The sequence below is a fragment of the Chelonus insularis genome, unplaced genomic scaffold (genome assembly GCF_013357705.1).
Source record: "Chelonus insularis isolate UGA/USDA-ARS -01 unplaced genomic scaffold, ASM1335770v1 contig_383_pilon, whole genome shotgun sequence".
In the NCBI taxonomy this organism is placed as follows: domain Eukaryota; kingdom Metazoa; phylum Arthropoda; class Insecta; order Hymenoptera; family Braconidae; genus Chelonus; species Chelonus insularis.
Window position 1 is genome coordinate 377635 of NW_023276540.1, and position 22018 is coordinate 399652.

General features: G+C 25.2%; 1 protein-coding gene across 11 annotated transcripts in view; it reads right to left on the bottom strand.

Annotated features, from left to right (window-relative positions):
* Window positions 1-22018, bottom strand: part of Atpalpha (sodium/potassium-transporting ATPase subunit alpha) — a 48326-nt gene that overhangs the window by 22579 nt on the left and 3729 nt on the right. For 2 of the 11 annotated variants that reach the window (XM_035084099.1, XM_035084095.1), the window contains exon 1: window positions 2844-3161. The exons of 7 other annotated variants lie outside the window; for them this stretch is intronic. In XM_035084099.1, coding sequence (XP_034939990.1) covers window positions 2844-2858 — 15 coding nt within the window. In that variant the 5' untranslated portion in view covers window positions 2859-3161. Of the gene's footprint in view, window positions 1-1741; window positions 2038-2843; window positions 3162-22018 lie in introns of those variants that run through there. 2 more of the 11 variants (XM_035084101.1, XM_035084100.1) reach the window with 2 other exon arrangements.

Sequence of the window (22018 nt, forward strand, 5' to 3'; positions counted from 1 at the left end):
TTATCATAAGTGATAAATATAATCAAATGATGATCTTGGTCAAGTATTGGATACTTTTGATAATTTCAATAAGACATAAGATAACAAAATTCAAGAAATGTATCATGAAAATCAAAATGTTAAGATGAATTATAAATAGGTTACGATCGATAGACGCCCAGAAGGCTGACTGCTCCAGGCGCCATCTAGTTCACGACCCTTTATATTATACCTGTGCGTTTCCCTGTTACTAACCCCTCAATATAAGTGTGACAATATACACTTTTTTTCTCCTCCTTCATCATTATTATTATTAACTTCTTGACGACTTTGACCCTCTGCTGCTAAATGCAATCAAGATAACCAGATTATCCATGAGCATAACCTCAAATAAAAGACAAAAAAAGAGAAAAAGAATAGAAATCACGAATTGAAGTTGATTCAAATGGATGAGTATTTGATGAAAAATGTCATTAAACATTATCACTATCACCATTGTCTATTACCGACATCATTGATAGCTATGATGAAACAAATTAATCTCAACATTGAAGATACTGATAATGTTATCAAATTAACCATGAAAAAAACCTGAAGTTTTCTTGTTTTATTTTGTTTTACGTGTGCGTGATATTTTGAAAGAAAAATATGATTGATAAAAACATCAAAGATTTCTAATGGTAAGTAATATTTTTTGAATGATAACAATTGTAAAGGTATTTATTAGCTAATTAGAATAATTACATAGCGGAAAAAGAAGGCAGAAATGAAGCTCTCGACTGAGGCGCGGTGAGATTTCAATGAATGGAAAACGTCGGGTACCACAAGGGACTTAAAAGGAACGACCTTATCAATTGACGTGTCCGGCCTTGATGGAACGTCACGAAACGCATGGCCAGCCGGGACGTAACGATTGATGGAGACTAGTATGCGTATGTATGATTCTCTCTCTCTCCTGCTACTTCCTCAACAATCACAAAATCACCAAGATTTAGACTTGGAGTCATCATCATCATCATCATCAATGATGTGATGCTGAAAGATGATATTTTTCTATCAAATAAAATTCATTTGCAGGAATATTTTATCATCAAGGTAGCATATCTAGCAGTATCAAACTCTACAAATAGGTTGTCTTCATCAACTTGAACAAAATCACGATGGAGAAGTCTATTTTTCTGCACGAGTTTGCATTTGCCTTGCGCAGTAACTACTTCCTACATCGCCCAACAACTGGAGCCAGGATTTTTTCGATACCAGCTGACCAGGCTAGCAATACAGGCCATCATCTGGTACTACAGCTTTAAGCGAATTTAGGGATTCTCATCATGACATGATCTAGGATTATTAAATGTCGTTGGATAAATAATTATTCCAGCTTATTAAATGCTTTGTTTTTTTTTTAAATAAAAAAACTTCATGTTAAAGAGTTAGTTCCAAAAGCAAAAATCATCACAGAAGAATCTTTAAATCCCACGACACTTTTAGTTAAATTGAAACTCTAATTCATCATGCACTTGATCGCCTAGCATAAAATGGCATCTGTGTCTATCAACGTAACTTGGACTACGTATGCAACTACAGAGGAAGTAATAAAAGGCGAAAATTGTTTAAAAAAATCAATCTGCGCGTGCAAAATAATTGAAAAAGGCGCAGTAATTTGTTTTTAATTATATAAATAAAATTAAATCTAGGAAAGCTAGGAAACTCTAGCAATGACATCTAAATTTTTTTTTTTTTATTTCAAAAAAGTATTCATTACCATGTTTAATTTAACGACGAATTAACGGTTGAGAAGAAGTAGATAATCTTCTTGCTTTTTTTTTTTACTTTTCGTTAAGATTAATTATAATTTAATATTTTGGACTATTTTTCAAGTGAAGTGACTCGTCGTATAGTCGACCGTCAAAGCACTTCCCTCTGTCTTGAATAAGCTTTTTTTTTTTGTCACTCACACGCACGCTTTTTTTTTCTTTCTCTCTTTCTCTCAACCTCTTCTTATCCACGACCGGAAGTAGTGTATCGAGCACTGATGTCCGACGATCACTGCGAAGCACTCTGAGATTATTCCAAGGGGTTGAAAATATATTCAGTGTGAGCAAGAAAAAAAAAGAATAATTCAAGATTAAAATTGAATTAAAAGAAATATAATTGTACAATAAGAAGCTTTTTTTTATATATTTTCACTTCTTTTTCTCTATCTCTTGCTCCCACTCTTTCGTTTCAACCCTCGATCGAAGCTCCTCTTTACCAGTAGTCCCACAGACACCGTCCACTCCCCCTTCCTCAATACATCCCACCCCCGCCCTTCTTGCTGACCTGTTCTTTCTCTTCGTTTCTCCTTATTCCATCTTTATAATGAATTTTACTCTTCTTTAATAATTATTATTTTTGCCCTCTTTTGTTCTTTCCTCTCTCCTCCCCCCCAAAAAAAAACACCAATCACTTTTTTTTTCTTTTAAACAGGATAACATCGAATCCCGATGGAGATGAAGAGAGAGAACAAGACAATAAATTAGAGAGAAAAAAAAAACAAGATATTAACAATGATTAACTAAAAATTTTTCTATGTCAATTCCTTCTAGTCTACGCGCACACTCTTCACTCTCACGCAAATAATCTCCAATTGGTTAAAATATTCGACAATTGATATTTTTTTTTGTTGTTCATTATTCCCCAACCAACAATCCTGATTTAATAAAATAAAAATAAATCCAAGTATTGTTGATTGAATGAAAAAAATAATTACAAATAAAAATGGAGTTAACAACGTTATTGAATAATTGTTTTTCTTTTTTTTAAAAAAAATTCCGAGGTTGAATTTTCTCTTTCTCTCTCTTTCATTTGATCGAGTTGTCACAAACCTTGTCGTCACCCATGGCTGCGGCGTACGGCGATAATTTCGATGTGAAAGAAGCGTTTAGCGTCGCGGCTTCGGGTGGACCAGAGACTGACTGACGGTTAACGCGGCGGCCTCGTCGGACCGTGCCGGCATCATCGACCCGTCTCAACTTGGGTTCCCCCACTTAAAAGTATTACCCGTACGGCCGTCGGCTTCAAGTCACTGCGCAAGCTTCAATCCCTTTTCTCTCCACCACACCACACCTCTTCGATTCTCGCCGGTTGACAGGGAGCCAAGTAGCTTGCGCACCCCGCACTCTCCCGACACTGCTGCAAGTCCACTCACCGATGAGCTTGAGACTGTGCACACGTTAAAAAGAAGAGGGGAAAACGTAACCCCTGTTATTTCTTCTCCATAAGCAATACTCTATCTATGTGGTGGCGCCACTGTCGTGCAAGCTCACTGTCATCAATGTATCTAAACGGATACAACTTGATACCACTATGTGATTTTATTTTGTTACCATATGAGAACCACTGACTCAAGAACTGATCTGTGCTACTGAGCTACTGACAACTCTCCTACTTCTCTCCTTCAAACTAAACGATACTTCATTATAACGAGGAATTATTTATCTTTCCACCATTTCAGCATAATATCTCTTGGGTGATATATTGATTATTTCAAGAGCTTGCATCTTTTTTTTTCAAGACTAGAGTACTGTACCATTTGTGCACAACACTTTGAGCACCAATAAAAGACTGACATTAAGTCAAATTTTACAGGAGATTTTTTTTTTTAAAGTCAATCAAAGTGTTTTATATGAAAGAAAAATGTTGAATAATTTTTATCTGATTTTTAACTGACTTGGAATAAAAGAAAAGATAATTTCTAGTGTTAAATAAATTTTAGGTTACATAAAATAAGATTTATTGACCCTAGAATTTTTATATTACGATTTAAAATATTTTTAAGGAGTTTAATGGTGATTAATTGATGAAAAAAAAATGTTTTTAATTAAAAATACACTATGTTATATTTATTATAAATTTTAGCTTGAAATTTTTGACCTCAAAGACATTTATGAGCTCACCCAAGAACTATAGATTTATTTTCTGAAGTTATATTGGCATTTTTAATGCATTCTAAAATCGAAAATTGATAAAATTTCAATATAGTGAGTAGATATCATAAAAGATATTTATTATTAATAAATGTAAATATCCCTAGAAATTATTCCTTTTAGAATAAAAAATATTTTAATAAATTTCAACCTAAAAAAATATCACTAATTATTAATCAATTTTTTTTATTTAATTATTTATAAATAAATTCTTACTACTGATTGACAACAATTGAATCATAACTTTTTATTAGTACTGGAAAAAAAAAATGTATTGTTTTTCTGTATGTACTATAGTGAAAAGTAACTAAAGGTAAACAATGGAATTAATTGTTATTTTTCCCTAGGCTTTTTGAAGTAAAACAACAGAGAAAGGAATAATAATTTTCCATTTGTATATCATCATTTATAATAACTACATAGTAATACATATATTTCTCTATTATAATTGATAGAATTACATTTTACATGAATAATTAATTATAGTCATTTTCATTACTACAGAGTATGAATGAAATAATATATATTTTTTTCTATAAATACATATCACTTATAAAACAGTCTATTATCGATTGATAAAATATTTATAGATGAAAAAAAAAGATATATAAAAATTTATTATCACGACATAGATTAATTAATTTATTTATTTCTAGAGTTATCTAATGAGATAATTCTTCTGAAAAAAACTGAACTTTAACATTGAACTCACATTTTCTGTCAAGTAGTGAAAAGTAAATATTTGTTACAGACAAAAAAATTTATTAGATGTTTCTTTTATTTACAGTAACAAATAGAAAATGGTACCTTTATTTAATTAATTTTTAATAAAACTCAATGAGTATTATTTTTATAAGAATAATGTTTACATGATATTAATAAAGGAATGAACTCTAAATTTGAATAAATAATGAATTATAACACTGTGTTATTTAAATAAAAGTTTGAAAATTTGAAATATAAAGATTAATCATGAAAATAAATTATTAATGATATTAATAATAAGCAGTTTTATTTTTTAAACAATACTATGAACACTTTGTATCACTTTAATATTTAATATCTTCTCTAACAACAGAGATACTTCAATATTTGCATCTTGCAGAGCATAAAATTTTCGCATTCAAGTATTCCAATCATAGGAAAAATATGAACAAAGAAAAATAAAAACAAAGTAATATTTTATAAGTCATTAAAGTTATGATTGCTACCAACAATAAAAAAATTAAAATAATTGTTGAATCAAAATATTATAAATAGAATTAAAATAATCATTTAATTATACTTAAAATATCAACATTTACTTAACCCCAACCACAAGAATTGCATCTACTCTATTTACACAATAAATCGGTTTTCTTCAACGTATATACTACTGATTGAATCCTTACAAAATTTCTCCCTGTTTCTTTTTGTTCCTTTTTTTTTCCTATTTTGTACTGCGGTTGATAAAATACCCCTTTTTTTTACAAGCTTAAAAGACTCTTATTTTTACTAAAAAATAATTTTTATTTCTTTTTTTAATCAAATCTTTCTTAATTACTAAAGTTAAAAAAAATTTATTAACAATTAATTGCTAATTTGATTTTTCATAAAAAAAAAAGATACTTTGACTAATTAAAAAGTAGACAATTAACTTCTATTTATATTAAATTGTTTCATTAAAAGAATTTTTTTATTACTTTACTTTTGACTGTGACTGTATTTTAACAAAACCGTCGATCTCGAAATGACTTAAAAGTAATTAAAAGAAGTCTTGAGTGCTAACGAGAGATAAATTCTCGACAAATTGATTTCCATTAACGTTTATTAATGATCTACTGTGCGATAAAAAAAAAATAAAAAATAAATCTAAGATATTTTTTATTATAACTCTATTAATATCCTCTTTTCAACTATAGTTACTTTATTTTTAAATAAAAAAAAATTTTTTTTAACTCAATAATAATAATAATAATAATAATCATTATCATTTAAAAAAAAAGAATAGACAATTACCATAATCCAATTACCTCAATAATTAATCCCATTATGACTTATTTAGTAGTCACAGTTAAACTCGTTAATTAATTTAGCAAATTTAAATACTACTTTACAATGTATTTACGTTGAAAACATAAAAAATATTAAATAAAAATTTTTGTGTATAAAAAAAAAAAAATAAAAACAGTTGAAGGTTGATTGATGAGCATATTTTTTTTCTATTAAATCCGTTATGTATTTCCCCTTAGAAAAGTGGTAGGTCGGAAGATATTACCGGAGTTTCCCCTATACAAAATAGTGGATGTTTTTATGGCGTTGATCAGTTCAAGATTAGATAAATGTCGTTAAAAAAACCCTATAGCAATAAAACGATTATATCTCGTAAAAATTTCTATTCTTTTATTTTGCTTTGTTTCAATCATCTAATATTTCTGTTTAATATTTTTTATTTTATTTCCATTGCGAATCGTTTATCGAAAAATATCGTCAAAATGATACCAGGGGTGGATCCATAAACAATTGGCATTAATTGACAAATTTATTACTTAAAAATATCTTTATTATTGTTTAGCCAATTAATAATGGCATTGATAGCAAAAAATAAAAGCAATTTATCAATAAATATTTCCAGTAAAATTACGGTAAATTATTGGTAACATCTTTCTACTGGATTTTTACCGTATTTTTGGTGCAATTTTTTAACCGATATATTTCCGTATTTTTCAGGAAAATTGCGGTAAAGAGACTTTTTTTTGTAATTTGTCTATTTATTTTTTTAAAAAATGGTCTAGCCAAGTCCAAGTCTTTAAAGTCAAATAAATCGATTTTTATCTGATAAATAACGAGGTAAAAAAATTGATAGGGGAGGTTGGCGATATTCAGGGGGAGTTTTTTTTATCATTCCTAATGTTTATAAATAATTTAACAGGCCCTAAGATTTCATTCGCATTTGTGAATTTACAAAACTTGAGTTCTATTTAATCAAACTATTGATGAGCAGAAATATTTTTTTTTTAGCAATATTATTGAATAAAATTGGAAATTATTCGGAAAATTTTAGTTAATGAATGAAAAATATAAATTGGAAAGTAATATAAAATTAGAAATTTTAGGATAATTTAATATTAAATAATAAAATTTTTAAATTACAAATTGATAAAAAATTAATAATCATAATGATTCAATTATAAAATCTTACTTTAAAGATCAAAAAATATTAGAGTACATCATAATTTCTCTCCTTTTCATAATTTTTATGATTCATCCGTTTACTGGTCTACTTCACATCCCCAATAATTTCAATAAATACAGAAATAAAATAAAAAGAATGTTTTGTATTGATTTTTTTTCGCATTTTAGCCATTAAATAATGAAGTGATAGAAAATTATGACATGATTGTTAAAAAAAATTGAAACTTTTTCAAAGTAATTTATTTTTCTTGACTATGAATGTTGACTAAAAATGATTATTTCTATAAATATTCATAAATTTAAATCAATAAAATATTTTTCATTATCAAAATTCATATAAATAATTCATAATATTGAGTAAAATGATTTTAAAAAAATTAATTTCTCTCTATTTTATGCAATAAATATAAATTTTAAAAATCTTTAAACAAAAAGATTAATACAAATTTGAGAAACTTTAAAGCCAATATCCCTTCTCGTTTCATCTCCTCTAACTCAAAAACAATAAAAAGTAATTGCTAGCGATTCTCTTGAGCAATTATTTCACCAACATGAACAAGTTGAGTTCGCAAAGAACTCTTCTTCATCACCAATAAACAGAACAGTGATAAAAAATAGCACGCAAACATGAAAAAAAAAAAAAACGTCATTCCAATAAAAAAGTATCCACTTTATAAGGTGAAATTAATTACTACAAGTAAAACAATTCTTAAACATAAATACCTATAAAAGATAGAATCAGCTCAAATATGTAATTATGACCACCAGTGGCAATAAAGTTATTACAATGGCTATAAGTGAAATAGGAAGTAGGAAGAATAAATGAAGAAGTTAAAGAACCATCTTGCATTGAATCTTCAGAGATTTAAAAGTCATTAATTCAATAAAAAATATGTCCTCGTGATATAGTATCCGCGAATTGTCTAGTAGGAGTAGGTAATTTGATACACGGTGCCACAGGTTACGCAATATTGCCGGTATAATGGCCTTGCGTCAATCTCGCGTGCATCATAAAGCTCAGCACATTGCTCTACTCTTTATATTATGTACACAATCTAACCCTTCAATTCCTCACTACCAACCTACGGGGACATATGCACTTGCGTGCGATTACACCTATATGATGATGTGTCATTGCAAGAGATTCGTCCACGCGACTCTACTTGACATTTATGACTATTAAATAAACTGTGCTTGCACAGTTCTTGATTTTCAATGTCATTTTCTTCGTACTCAAACTCAACTTTATATTTATTTATTTATTTATTTTTCTTCTGCAAGTTTATTTTAATTTTTTGCAAACTTTCTACAAATAACGAATAATTATTCATCAATATTTTCTAACTGTTGAATTAAAAAAAAATAAATGGTTCTTATTAAAAAATAAAATTGAGTTGAGTATTATTATGTTGACATTCTTGATGTCTAGTATGTACACTGAAAATCACAGTATTTTATTTCAATACACTTCAAGTTTTTTAATACACTATGTAACATAGATGGCGTCTTAATTTGGTATAGGAAAGTATAGGGATATTGCATGTATAACCTAAAAAAAAAAAATTAGTGTAGCGTATAGTGTATGATGTCATTAATGTACCTGTATAGATAAACTTCAAAATTACTCACGTAAGAAAAGTAATTATTCTTCAACTTTTGTGGTGTCCTATATTCACTTCAAAATGTCGGGTAATTTTACAGGAATTTTTTTATTTCTTTTACCACATCAAAGACAGCTGCCAATCCAATGAGGTTATTAACTGAACATTGATAAATGATCGTAGTTTTGAATAAATGTTAAAGAAAAATGTCACATTCTTCAAAATTCATTACAACTTGTAATTCCCTAAGATAATTATCCATAAATCCCTGCAAAACGCTTATGATAATTTTTTTTAATAATTATTAATAATATAAATCATAGAATAATTACAAAGCTATTAAATGTTATTTCAATATCCGATATATTAGAGCAATATTAATATTTTAAATTAATTCACAATTTTACAATTTAATTTTTAATGTTAAAAAAATTATTAAATAATATTTAAATATATATTCAACTATCATTCATGATAATTTAAATTAAAAAATTACTTATTGTTAATAAATAACAGATTGTAATTTTTTTATTTTTAATAAAAAAAAAAATTGTTTAGAATCTTATTCATTCAGTATTTTAAATAATATATTGATTGATCTGCACGAATATTCAATTAAACCTCATTCGTTCTTTATAATTAATAATTACTCTTAATAAGTGTCATTTGTTACCATCGATATATTCAGTGCTGTTAATTCTGACACGGTTTTGAATTCTCGTTAATTAATCCACTACTCATATTGATTCGTTAGCGACCGCAGTTTAAATTAAATATACAAATAAACTGAATTTTAAATTATTTTATTCGAATGATTTTAATTATAATCAAAAGCTCATATAGAGTCAATTTATCCCAATCAATCTGAATTTTAAACATTTATTATCAATTTACAATACTTTTAATTTAGTTGTAATTCCTACATTCTATCAAGTTCTATAAAATTTCATTCAAGTATGAAACATCAATTAATTTTCAATATCAGAAAATAAAAGATTTATTTACTTGATAAATAATATTATCTAATTCAAATGAATCTTTACACTTGAAAATCTCTAGATCCCTAAACTCCTATTAATCATGAAATAATCGGTTTAATTCAGCAGAATTAATCGATATTCACTGGAGTAATATTGCTCCATTAAAATAATTAAAAATTTTATAACAAATTAAAATATCAATAAATGTACCTAGTAATTCTCTTATTACTATTACAATCATTTTTTATATATAAACTTTAAATAAAAAAGTAAAAATTGATTTAATCTTAAATTTTAAATCCTTAATTTTTTTATGAAAAGTAATTTTAAATTTAAAAGTTATTGTAATGAGATTAATAATTAAAATTCGTCATTTTATTATTTTCTTACGTTTTGAGACTTTTAAAAAATTGCTTCAATTTATTCAATTATTATGATTATGATTATATTTGATAAATATTGATAAAATATTTTAATAAATCACTTCATGTGATTAAACAATTGTATATTATTTATAAAAAGAGTAATTTTTTAAAAACAAAAACTACAAGATGATAAAATTATGGATTTTAATAAATATTCTCATACGCATTTTTATTTTTTTCTTTTGTTATTATTTCATCCTTTTCAAGTTTCAATAGCTCAGTTGTCTGTGAGAATAATAACGATTTATTTAAGTCATTTGAAATTTCTATTTAAAGGATTAGAACATTTGCCAAGAGTTAAAAACAAAATATCTTCAGTCTATTTATCTCATTCATAACTCTTATAGTCCTGTAATAAATAATATCAATAAAATTATCTAAAAAAATTTTTTTCAATAATTTAAAAATAAAAATTACAACTAATTTTAATCATTTTGTGTTTTTGAAGTACAGAGATTCATGAACTATTTTTACAAACAATTATTATTATTTTGTTCACTCCAACTCCATGTTCCTTTTTAATACACTCGAGTACTAGAAATATTCATATTAAGGTTACGTTTGCCAAGTAAATATACCAAGTGTCGTCAGATTTTTGCCAACATTTTATTAATAAATATAATACCTATCCTACTATGATACCACTTAGACATTTATTTTTTTTTTTTCAAGATCAATTTTTTTGACATAAAATAACGCAAACTATCGACAACAAAAAAAGAAAGAGAGAGAGAGAAAAAAATTATCAATTTGCCAAAAATTTAAGATACTATCTTCTGTGCAAATCTTCATTAAAAGCCAGTAAATAGGGTGATTACGTAAGATACTTGAAAAAGGCAATAAGGACGTGGATGGTATTAAAAATATTATAACCAACACGATGTGGATATCTATAGACGTATACGTCAAGATAAAATAGAGAAGAGGAAAGGTTTTTTACGATCACGCATATTATATCTGAATGACGTCGAGCTTGGCGCCAATCCTTCATTTATTCTCATTTTTATTTGATTTTCATTAATTACTTCACCTTTATTACTAATCTCTTTTCTAATTTTAATTCAACATAAATACTTATTTTTCATTAATTATTTAATAAATATTATTAAAAATTATTTACGATATGATATTTATTGTAGAGTTAGAGTTATATTATTTGGCATAGAAAGGAAGATATTACTCAATACTTAATCGTTATAAAATGTTGCTCAATAATGTGTAATAAAAAATAAAAAAGTATTGAATGAAAAAATATTTCTTCTAGAAAGTTTGAAGAGGAATTTTTTCATGGTTTAAACTTTTTTATTACTTTAAAAAAAATTTATAATATTTTAATATTAAAGATAATAATAAAAAAAAGATATACAAGTAGTGGAATTTTTTATTTAAATAATAAATTTTAACTCTGTTGTATTTGAATGTTATACAGTTACAAAGGAAGCCATTTTTTTTATTAATTTTTTTTCTTTTAATAATAATAATACTTAAATATAAATTTCTAACACAAAAACTACGTGAAAGTTATTTTAATAATAATAATAATAATAATGAAAAATAAGTTTCTATTGTAAATAAAATATTCCTTTATTATTATTTATTTTATTATATTTGTAATGAATAATTTTACTTTATAATTATAATCATTAAAATTTATTGAACATAATTTTTTTGTATCAAGCATGAAGCAAGTGATTGATTTCACTAATAATTGAGTAATATTATAATTCTTGATTTTCTAAACATTTAAGTGATATCTATAATTTATTTATTTATTCATCTGAAGTACAACATCTAATACCAAATGACGTCAATAACAAAACCACTGTATGATATAAAAAAAAATCTAGAACCGTGACATTAAAGTATTAAATATGGTAGAGATGAATAATAAATGATGAAATAAAAAAAAACATGAAGAAATCAAAACAAGAATTAAATAATCTAAAAAAAAATAAATAATTCTTCAATATTCTCATGACAGACTAAATTAATTAAATTTTATTGTTCTATTTTTTTCAATTTAATATAAACAATAATGAAAATTAATAAATGAATTTGTTTGAAAAAAAATTTCCAAAAGTACTAAAGAATACTTGAACACTTGGTTAATTTTAATTAAAATGCAAAAATTAAAAGTAAAGAAAAAAAAAAATTCGAAATATTATTATTTTACAGTAAAGTTAAAATAGTTCTATTTACGTGACACTTGGAAATTCTTAACGGTTCGTTGCCATGCAAACAATTAAATTTTGATACCGAATAAACAGACAAAGTTTCATTTAAGTATACTTTAATTGTTATCATTATGATTATTACATATTTTTATTTTAATCAAAAACTTTAGCAGATTTGTCTTTTTTTAATTCTCACTATCATTTTCAGCATAACTTTATCTGATTTTATCTGATGTGAAGTAGATTATTATGAATTAAGTATAGATCAAGAGCAAGATAATTTTCCAAGTAAATTCAAATCATGGATACTAATCAAAATAAAGGTAAATACAGAAGTTACATAAGAAGGTTTACTTCTGTCACGTGCACTAAGTGATGTGTTGTTGATTATTATTATTTTTTTTTTATTATTGTGGAATAGTACTCGATCATTTTCCAATAAAAGTCGTCTTTGTCTAGCAGGGAGTATTGAAAAGAGTAGACAAAGCATTTATGCGACGTATATCGAAATACAAAATTGAACTATCGAAGATAATTTTTATAATATAAAAGAAAAAAAGTAGGATATAAAAGGCAGTTTTAGAACAGCTGTTTTTATCATTGGGGTACATTTTATGAATGAAAATTCTTCTTTTACTTCACTTTTTACTTCTATTTATAAACCTCAAAATAGAAAATATAATAATAATAATCTTTAAGTTTTCTATTCTTTTTTTTTATTTATTCTATTTATTTAAATGCCTTTAAAAATACCTATATGGTGAAAAATATATTATATATTTTATGTTGAGAATATATTAAAATATAATTATTTGGTCAAATTTTTTATAATCAAATAAATATAGAAATATAATTAAATATATTTATATAATCAATTGTATCTTTTTTTTATAAAATAAAATATTTTTATTACTCCATATGGAGAACAAAATTATTCTAATTATCTATTAAAATTTTTTATTATTACTTTTATAAAAATTACTCATTATTATTAATTGTTAACAGATTGTTGTAATTTACATTATTAAAAATAAAATTTTTTTTTGTAATGAGTAATTCTGTGATATTAATAAAGTCGTAATAGGATAGTTCTGAATTGTTATTAAATATTAAAAAATTAATATTAAATATTACAATAAAATTACATAATCAAGTCCATACATGGCCATATTTTATATTGCCTTGGTAAGAAAATGGTGTCATCTTAATATTCCAGAGCCAAATTATTTTTCAAGGTAAATTATTTAAAGATTTCAATAATAAGATAATTTAATAATTAACTCTTAATTCTAAAAAAACATTTTCTTTATGGTACAGTAATTTTGTTTTTTTCTTTTTTTTTTTGGGAATGAAAGTAATAAAAGATAAACAGAGGGTGAATTTACTTAACATGGTCATATTATCCTACTCTCCCCTAAAGCTATCTAGTAAACCTCAAACTACCATCATTAAATTGAAATATTAAATTTTTGTAATTATCTAAACATTCAAACTTTTAATTCAAAAACTGTAAAAAAAAAATTTTATTTAAATATTTTCCAACGAAAATTAATTAAGAAATTTTGCCATCAAGATTAATTGGTTCAACTTCAAAAAAAAAACAAATAATTGAATAAAATTTCAAAATTTTCCAATTAGAAATATACCAAACGATTTAAATGAAAAAAAAAAAAATATTAAAGCCGAGTCATCATATTTATCAGCATGTAATTAAATCTCTTAAATACTTAATCGTAAGTAGAGCAAAAGAGATAAGGATATAAAGAAGCTTTAAATCGATGGTAATAATAATTAGAGGAACAAAATGTAGACAAAATGATTAGAGATAATGTAATATAATTGTAGACTAAAAACTCAAAGTGACGAGTAAACAAGACAGTGAATGGCAAACAACTCACGATAAGAGTGTGAAAGAGACAGATTGAGAAGCAAAGAGTCTGAGTAGTGATTCACACACCCTCATCTGACTGGTTTCATCTGGTTTTGTACGTTCATTCATGACTTGAGCACTAGATTGATCCGGAAAACGGGCGTCTAGCAGTCTCGCTATGATATGATTCCCAGTCGTATCTTGAAGACGTTTGAAATGTGTATAGTATAAAGTAACGACTGAGCTATTTTACTTTTGACGTAAGACATAAAGAGAAGGTAAGAATCGATGACGAGAATGGAAAAGAAACGTCTAGACTTGGCCGGATCATACTGGTCCGTTTCCCCTTGCACTGATGGTTGACCTAAAGTTGTTCGTTGTCTGGATTTAACTGGATTTACTGAAGTACCTACTTCTTTCTTTCCATTTTTGACATAATCCTACTCGTAAATTTTCCATTTTCAATTTTTTTTTTTCCCCCTTGTCTTCTGTTACAATAAGTAACAGTCAGCTCTTGCCCTTCTATGACACTCTAACATTAAATTGTTCCTCATTGTGCTTGGGAAATGCATCCACTAAACGTAACAAAAATGTTATTCATATTTCTTTTAAGGAAATATCAAGTAATAAAATGTCTTGGTTTTTGTTGAAAGTTTGAGTGTTGAAATGAATGAAGGTCAATGAAAAAAATATTCTCAGAAAGTTTAATTCAAGTTTTTTCGAAAAAAAAATAACTACTCTTTGGTAGGAAAATAAAAATTGTTTGTCTTTACTTATTAACATCTGAAAAATTATTTAGTTAAATCAACAAATTTTTATTACTTTTTTTTTTGTTCTAAATTTTGTGTTGATAATAAATAAATATTTGTTTTGTTTTGACAAGTTTTCATCTCAATATTTATGGATAAAAAAAAAATTGGACCAGAGAACAAAACATTTTGGTACAATAAATTGAATATAAATTTATCAACTATTGTATTTGTATTGTAATTTATTAATAAAAAAAATTGAAAGATATTTATTAAGAAAAAAAAATCTGATAATTGACAATTGTAAATATTGACTTTAATCAATTCTTTATGTGTTAATAATGATTTTGTTTAAATAATGTTATTATTAAAAATTTAATAAATAATTAGGTTTTCCAATAATAATAATAATAATAATAATAATAATAGAGACAAGATGTTTTTTTTTATTAATTCTATTGTTTTAAAAAAAAATTAAACTATAATGATTTAGAAGAGATGAAATAATTTTCTGAGAATAACTTTAATAAAATATCACCTCTAAATTAATTTTAATAAACAGCTAGATTAAATAAATTTGTTATTATTGAATAAATTTATCTACACTTATGGAAGGAATTATTCAAAATTTAATAATAAGCTTAATAAACAAAATTGCTGTGAAATTTAATTTATTAATAAAATTATTATTAAATTTGATCAATAAATAAATTGTCAACAAATGAAAAATATTAATAAAATACAATTAAATTTGATCTAATAACTAGTATATTTAATTAAATAATAAATTTTAATTTAATAAAAATCACTACCATTTATTGTTTAACAAATTGTTGTCAAAATACGCCTTTTTTTATTATTTAAATAATTATGTCAATATTATAAAGCTTTTTTATGTTAAAAAAAAAATAATAAAAACCGAAAAATTTATTGTTCAATTTAATATGATTAATATTTGTTAATAAAATCAATGAATTAAAATCAAACATCAACAAATCATTTTACAATCATTAACTAAAATTTATTCAACAAAACTTCAATCACTGTAAGGATTCATTTAGATAATACATCTTCCAATGATTGCCTCCATAAATAATAAAAAAAATTGCTCTAAATCCCAAGGCCTCGAATGCTCATAAACATTTATCAACACTAATAATTTATTTACATACATCCATACACACATTTATCCTCAGCTTCTAATTATCAATCTCAAGATTTAATACGTCTATTAAACTAATATAAAGATAATTAACAGTATTATATCGAGTCTCTGATAACAACATCCTAAACAATATTATACCAAAAATAAATTCATTAAAAAAATCTCAACTATAATTTACAACTCAAATCAAGGTTGTTATAAACTTCAAGAGTGTAATAGGCTAGACATATTGATGGCCTTTTAAACTAAAAATGATGAGAAGATTTATGTAAATTGTTCTAGAAAAATTTCTAGATGACTTGAACTGAACTAATCTAAATAAGTTACTCCAGAACGTGAACGCGTGGTGACCGTGACTGTATATGCGTCGGAGGAAGAGACACATTATGATCAATCTATGTAAGCACACGGCTCTGCAACACGACGTGATCTCGACAATGTGTATAACGACAATGGAAGTGTTTTGGAGATGACTCATACGGAAGCTCAACATCTTTTCTCTTAAATCGTGAAGATAACATTTTTGGAATCGTCCGAGGGAAGATAAAAAACAGTAGGTCCAACCCTACTGAAAAAACTGACCCCCCCCAACTTTTGAGCTTGAAAGCAATAAAATATGTAATTAATTTTTAATAAAACTCAATGAGTATTATTTTTATAAGAATAATGTTTACATGATATTAATAAAGGAATGGACTCTAAATTTGAATAAATAATGAATTAAAACACTGTGTTATTTAAATAAAAGTTTGAAAATTTGAAATATAAAGATTAATCATGAAAATAAATTATTAATGATATTAATAATAAGCAGTTTTATTTTTTAAACAATACTATGAACACTTTGTATCACTTTAATATTTAATATCTTCTCTAACAACAGAGATACTTCAATATTTGCATCTTGCAGAGCATAAAATTTTCGCATTCAAGTATTCCAATCATAGGAAAAATATGAACAAAGAAAAATAAAAACAAAGTAATATTTTATAAGTCATTAAAGTTATGATTGATACCAACAATAAAAAAATTAAAATAATTGTTGAATCAAAATATTATAAATAGAATTAAAATAATCATTTAATTATACTTAAAATATCAACATTTACTTAACCCCAACCACAAGAATTGCATCTACTCTATTTACACAATAAATCGGTTTTCTTCAACGTATATACTACTGATTGAATCCTTACAAAATTTCTCCCTGTTTCTTTTTGTTCCTTTTTTTTTCCTATTTTGTACTGCGGTTGATAAAATACCCCTTTTTTTTACAAGCTTAAAAGACTTTTATTTTTACGAAAAAATAATTTTTATTTATTTTTTTTAATCAAATCTTTCTTAATTACTAAAGTTAAAAAAAATTATTAACAATTAATTGCTAATTAACATTTTTAGAATCGTCCGAGGGAAGATAAAAAACAGTAGGTCCAACCCTACTGAAAAAACTGACCCCCTCAACTTTTGAGCTTAAAAGCAATAAAATATTCGAAAAATACTTCATAATTTTTGCAATAAAAAATAAGTTATTAAATGGCAAAAATCAGCTAATTTGCCTTTTTTTCAGTTTTTTTTAACGTATTAAATTCAATTATCAATTACTATATTAATTAATGATTAAAAAATCAAATTATCAATCAATAAAGTAATCTAAAACATTACAAATTATTTTGATTTAATTTAATTCATAAAATTACAAATACTTTATTAATTAATAATTTCATTTCCAATTATTAATTGATATTCTTCTTCGAAATTAATTTCTTATCATAATAATAATTTCTAATAATTATTAATTCATCGAATAATTGATAATTTTTATTTGCTGAATAAGTATTTCTTAATAATTAAGTCATGATTAATTGAAAAAAATTTTTTTTACCAATCACTGAAATAAATTAATATTTAGATAATTAAATTTAACATAATTAAGGACAATATATTTTTTTAATGAATTATTTTTTTAATATTTTAAGGAACCAAATATATCATTCAACTCTAGAGACTTTAAAAAAACGTGAAAATATGTCAAAATTTAGAATTTGCAAAATTGGAAAGTTAAAAAAAATTTGTCACCACAAAAGAAAAATGGTAGATTAAAGCATACACTGATAATATTGTCATTATCCTCTTACAATCCAACAGAAGAAGAATTCAGTGTAATATCACTAGAAAAAAAAAGAAAATCTAGACCTTCTAAATGATATAAATATATAGAAACATGATGAAAGGAATTTTTTTCTTTCTCCACAAGAGAAAAAATAAAAAATATTTATATCAAGTATAAAAGTACGAAGAAAAAAGCTCCCAACAGTTGGAATATTTTTCAAAAATTTCCACCCTCTTTCCTTTATGAAATTTTCAGTAGTCTTAGATCAGTGGTATACTAGCGTATCACTTTCAACACTAAAACTTCAAGTTATTCGACCGTAAAGTTGATAGGATGTCATATGATACAGAATTCAATGAAATTGATTCTTGAGATCAGGTCAGATATTTTTTATTTATTTAAATAAATAAAATCAACATTTAATATAATCATTATCTATTACTTCAATAAAATGCTAAATTAAAGTATTGATAAATTAGACAAACACTATTTTCTCTAATGGACAACGATCATGTTAATAAAAAATTAAATAAAAATAGAATCTTTCTAACTTTTTGTGGGCGCAGTGAATAAAGTTTAAAGTGCAAGGTCGCGTAAAATTTCCCCCTCCCACCCCTAACTATCATACATTTTTCCTCTCACCTAGGGGGTATTTTTTAACTCAACTGCATTTCTGTCTTATCACTTCAATCTGATGTACAACATTACTAATAAATAACAATAACACTATCAAGTACTATAGGAATGTTCACAAATTTGCTAATTAATCATTGATTAAAATGAGGTAATAAAAAATGTATTTAAATATAGATTTAGATGAAAATGAAATGATTTGATTAATGTATACAATAACTATCAATAATTAAACACTTAATAAAATCAAATTCCTAGATAATATGTTAAAATACATCATGCAAATCGATTAGTCTTCTCTTTTCTTTCTCATTCTCCATCTTCCTTTATCTCTTCCTCCCTCTTTACTTTATTTATCAAATAACCACTCGACATTTCTCTACTGGTGGTCCTCTCTCAAATCATACAATCATGTCACTCTTTTCTTTATTCAATTTTAACCCCATAAATAATTTTTACACAAAATCAACTCAATTCTTTATCCGCCATTTTCTTCTTTTCTTAATAATAAATATAAATATTTATACAATTAAATGATTTTTCTACAAGATAGACCAAGATAGTTTTATTTATTTTTTTTTGTTATTGTTGCAATCAAGCTATTTCTATATCAGCTCAATTAACCTAGTAACCTTAACATAAAGTAGTTTATTCGATTATTCGAATCGGTGGCTTTTTTGATACCGAAAGAACAATTTTCAAAGAATAATTGGAATAGAAAGAACGAATGATAATTGAAATTTCATGTTGCAAGTGCAGCATTATACGAAATAAAAGTCCTAGAGGTGCGCTGGAATCGCTATAACTTAATAAATTCGATGTAGGTGGCGCTGAAGTGACTCGGGGACACGCGGAAAAGAGAAGGCGAAGGGGATCCTATCGATCCCGCCGCACTGCGGGGCTTTATCCCCTCTCATACCACATCTACATCTACATCTTCTCCTCTTGCGTCGATCACAACCCCCTCTCGAGGATCCTTACTCACCCCTGTGCCCTTTCGATTATACTGGAGATGTTCAACCCTTTCTCCTTTTTCCTCAATCGAGCTCTTTCCATTCCTGCAATTGATTGTCCTGCATCCTTTCCAACTAATCTAACCGTCATTTTCACATGACATTACTCCTTTCTTGCTTCAACCTTTTTTTTTTTAATTTTTTTTTGGTTATTTTAATTTTATAAAAACAGTGTCATATTACTTATTATTTTTTTTAACCATATTAATTCATTTATTAAACAATCTTATGTAATTGCTTGAATTAAGAAATTAAATGTTTCTAATAAAATTATCTATATATTTATTTTTATTGTTCATTAAAAAATTTTATTACTCATTATATCTAATTATGAATGTTTAATTATGTTTATAATCTTTAGATTGATGGTGTAGAGAAAAAAAAATTTTTTTTCTACTTTACATCATCATTTTTAATAGTTTGAAATTAAGTTTGACAGACTGATAAAATGTTTTAGTTGCAAAAAAAAAAAAAATTTATTTTTACTAAAACTAATTCATTTATCAATGTAGAAAACTGCCCTCTACTATCAGACAAATTAATTCTTTAATTTAAAAACAGTTTTATATCAAGTAAAAATTAATTAACTCAGTAATAGTGACATATGGCTATGTATAGACCTCATTACATTATTTCTATGGCATGCCATAATATTATTTAAATATTTTATAACAATTCAAAACTACCTATTACACAAGCAATCATTGTTCTACAAATATTACATTAATTTAGTGTGATTTTTTACATTTATCAAAAAAAAAAATGCAATTTGCCAAATTTTGACACTCAATAAACAATAATAATTATTATTTCTGAATAATAAAAATTTGCACACATACTCTCTTTATTACTCTCTAAAAAAATTCTACTTTAATACTACAATTAATGCACCATTTTTAAATTAATTAAAATTTTTAGTTAATAAATTTCTTAAAAATTCCAACTAAAACATCTTTAAAAATAAAAGAGAGGAAATACTCTCCTCTCCGTCTACTTTCAAACCTAACCATCTATCTATGGATCTAATTACCCTAGTAAAATCCCCTTTGATCTAAAAAACACATATCCAACCTCCCTTCCCAATGAAATTTTCCAAAATTGTCTCTCATCTAAGACTCATAAACTTTAAATAAACTTGAAAGAAATGAATGTTAATCTAAGAGCTTTTTTTCAAAGATAATAAGTAGTATTGTTGTATATTATGTTTAATATTAGATTTAATAATGACAGAAAATAATGTTTTCCTCAACAAAATGATGTATGGGGTTATTAATAATAATGAAATAACGATATTGTAATAACGAAAAATATATATATATATAGATTATTAAACGTCAAGCTATAAAACGATCGATTACATTCTAGAATTTGAAAACATTTTTCTACTTCAGTAGTTACTCATCCAATATCACAATCATGATCTTCTACTTTTCTACATGCATAACCAGTCTATTCATTTATCGTACAATCGATTTATTTTGGCGCCAGATGGTTTTCTAGCTTCAATTTTACTTGCATAATATGTTTAGTCATTTAACTTTAGTGGTTATCACTTAACAAGTTGCCAACGGTGCATGTTGCATTAGTAAATTCTCAACCAATGCACTTTTTTATTCTCTAACATTCTTAAAATTCATTTATTTTATTTTATAAAACTTTTATATTTATTTATAAACTTTATTTGTATTAAATAAAATTTATTTGACTTTAACTAACAAGAAAAAAAAATAGCTCCTCATTTTGTTTTATCTTCAGAGTAATAAATGTATAATTTCTTTATTGTAAAGAAAGAATAATCATTTTTTGCAGTTAATCTGACACATAAAAATAATTTGAATTTTAAATAAAGAAAAATTCATTTTTTTTTTTATATATTCTTAATCTTGAGATGAAATAAAAATATTTCAGATTAAAAATTATCTTGATTTAAATTAACTTTTAATATCTCGAGAATTATTTCTTAAAAATTTGATTTATTTAAAATTTTCAGTAAATTTTATTATCGATGCCAATAATATTAATCTTAAATTTATCAGATCAACTGGATTTAAAGTATTGAGAGTATTTTTAGAATTTCAAGGATTATAACAAATTCTAGAAAAATAAGTAAAGACGGATTATTCATTCCTAGAACCGAACACTAGAAGCCAATAAATTTCTAAAATAACAGTACAGATTGT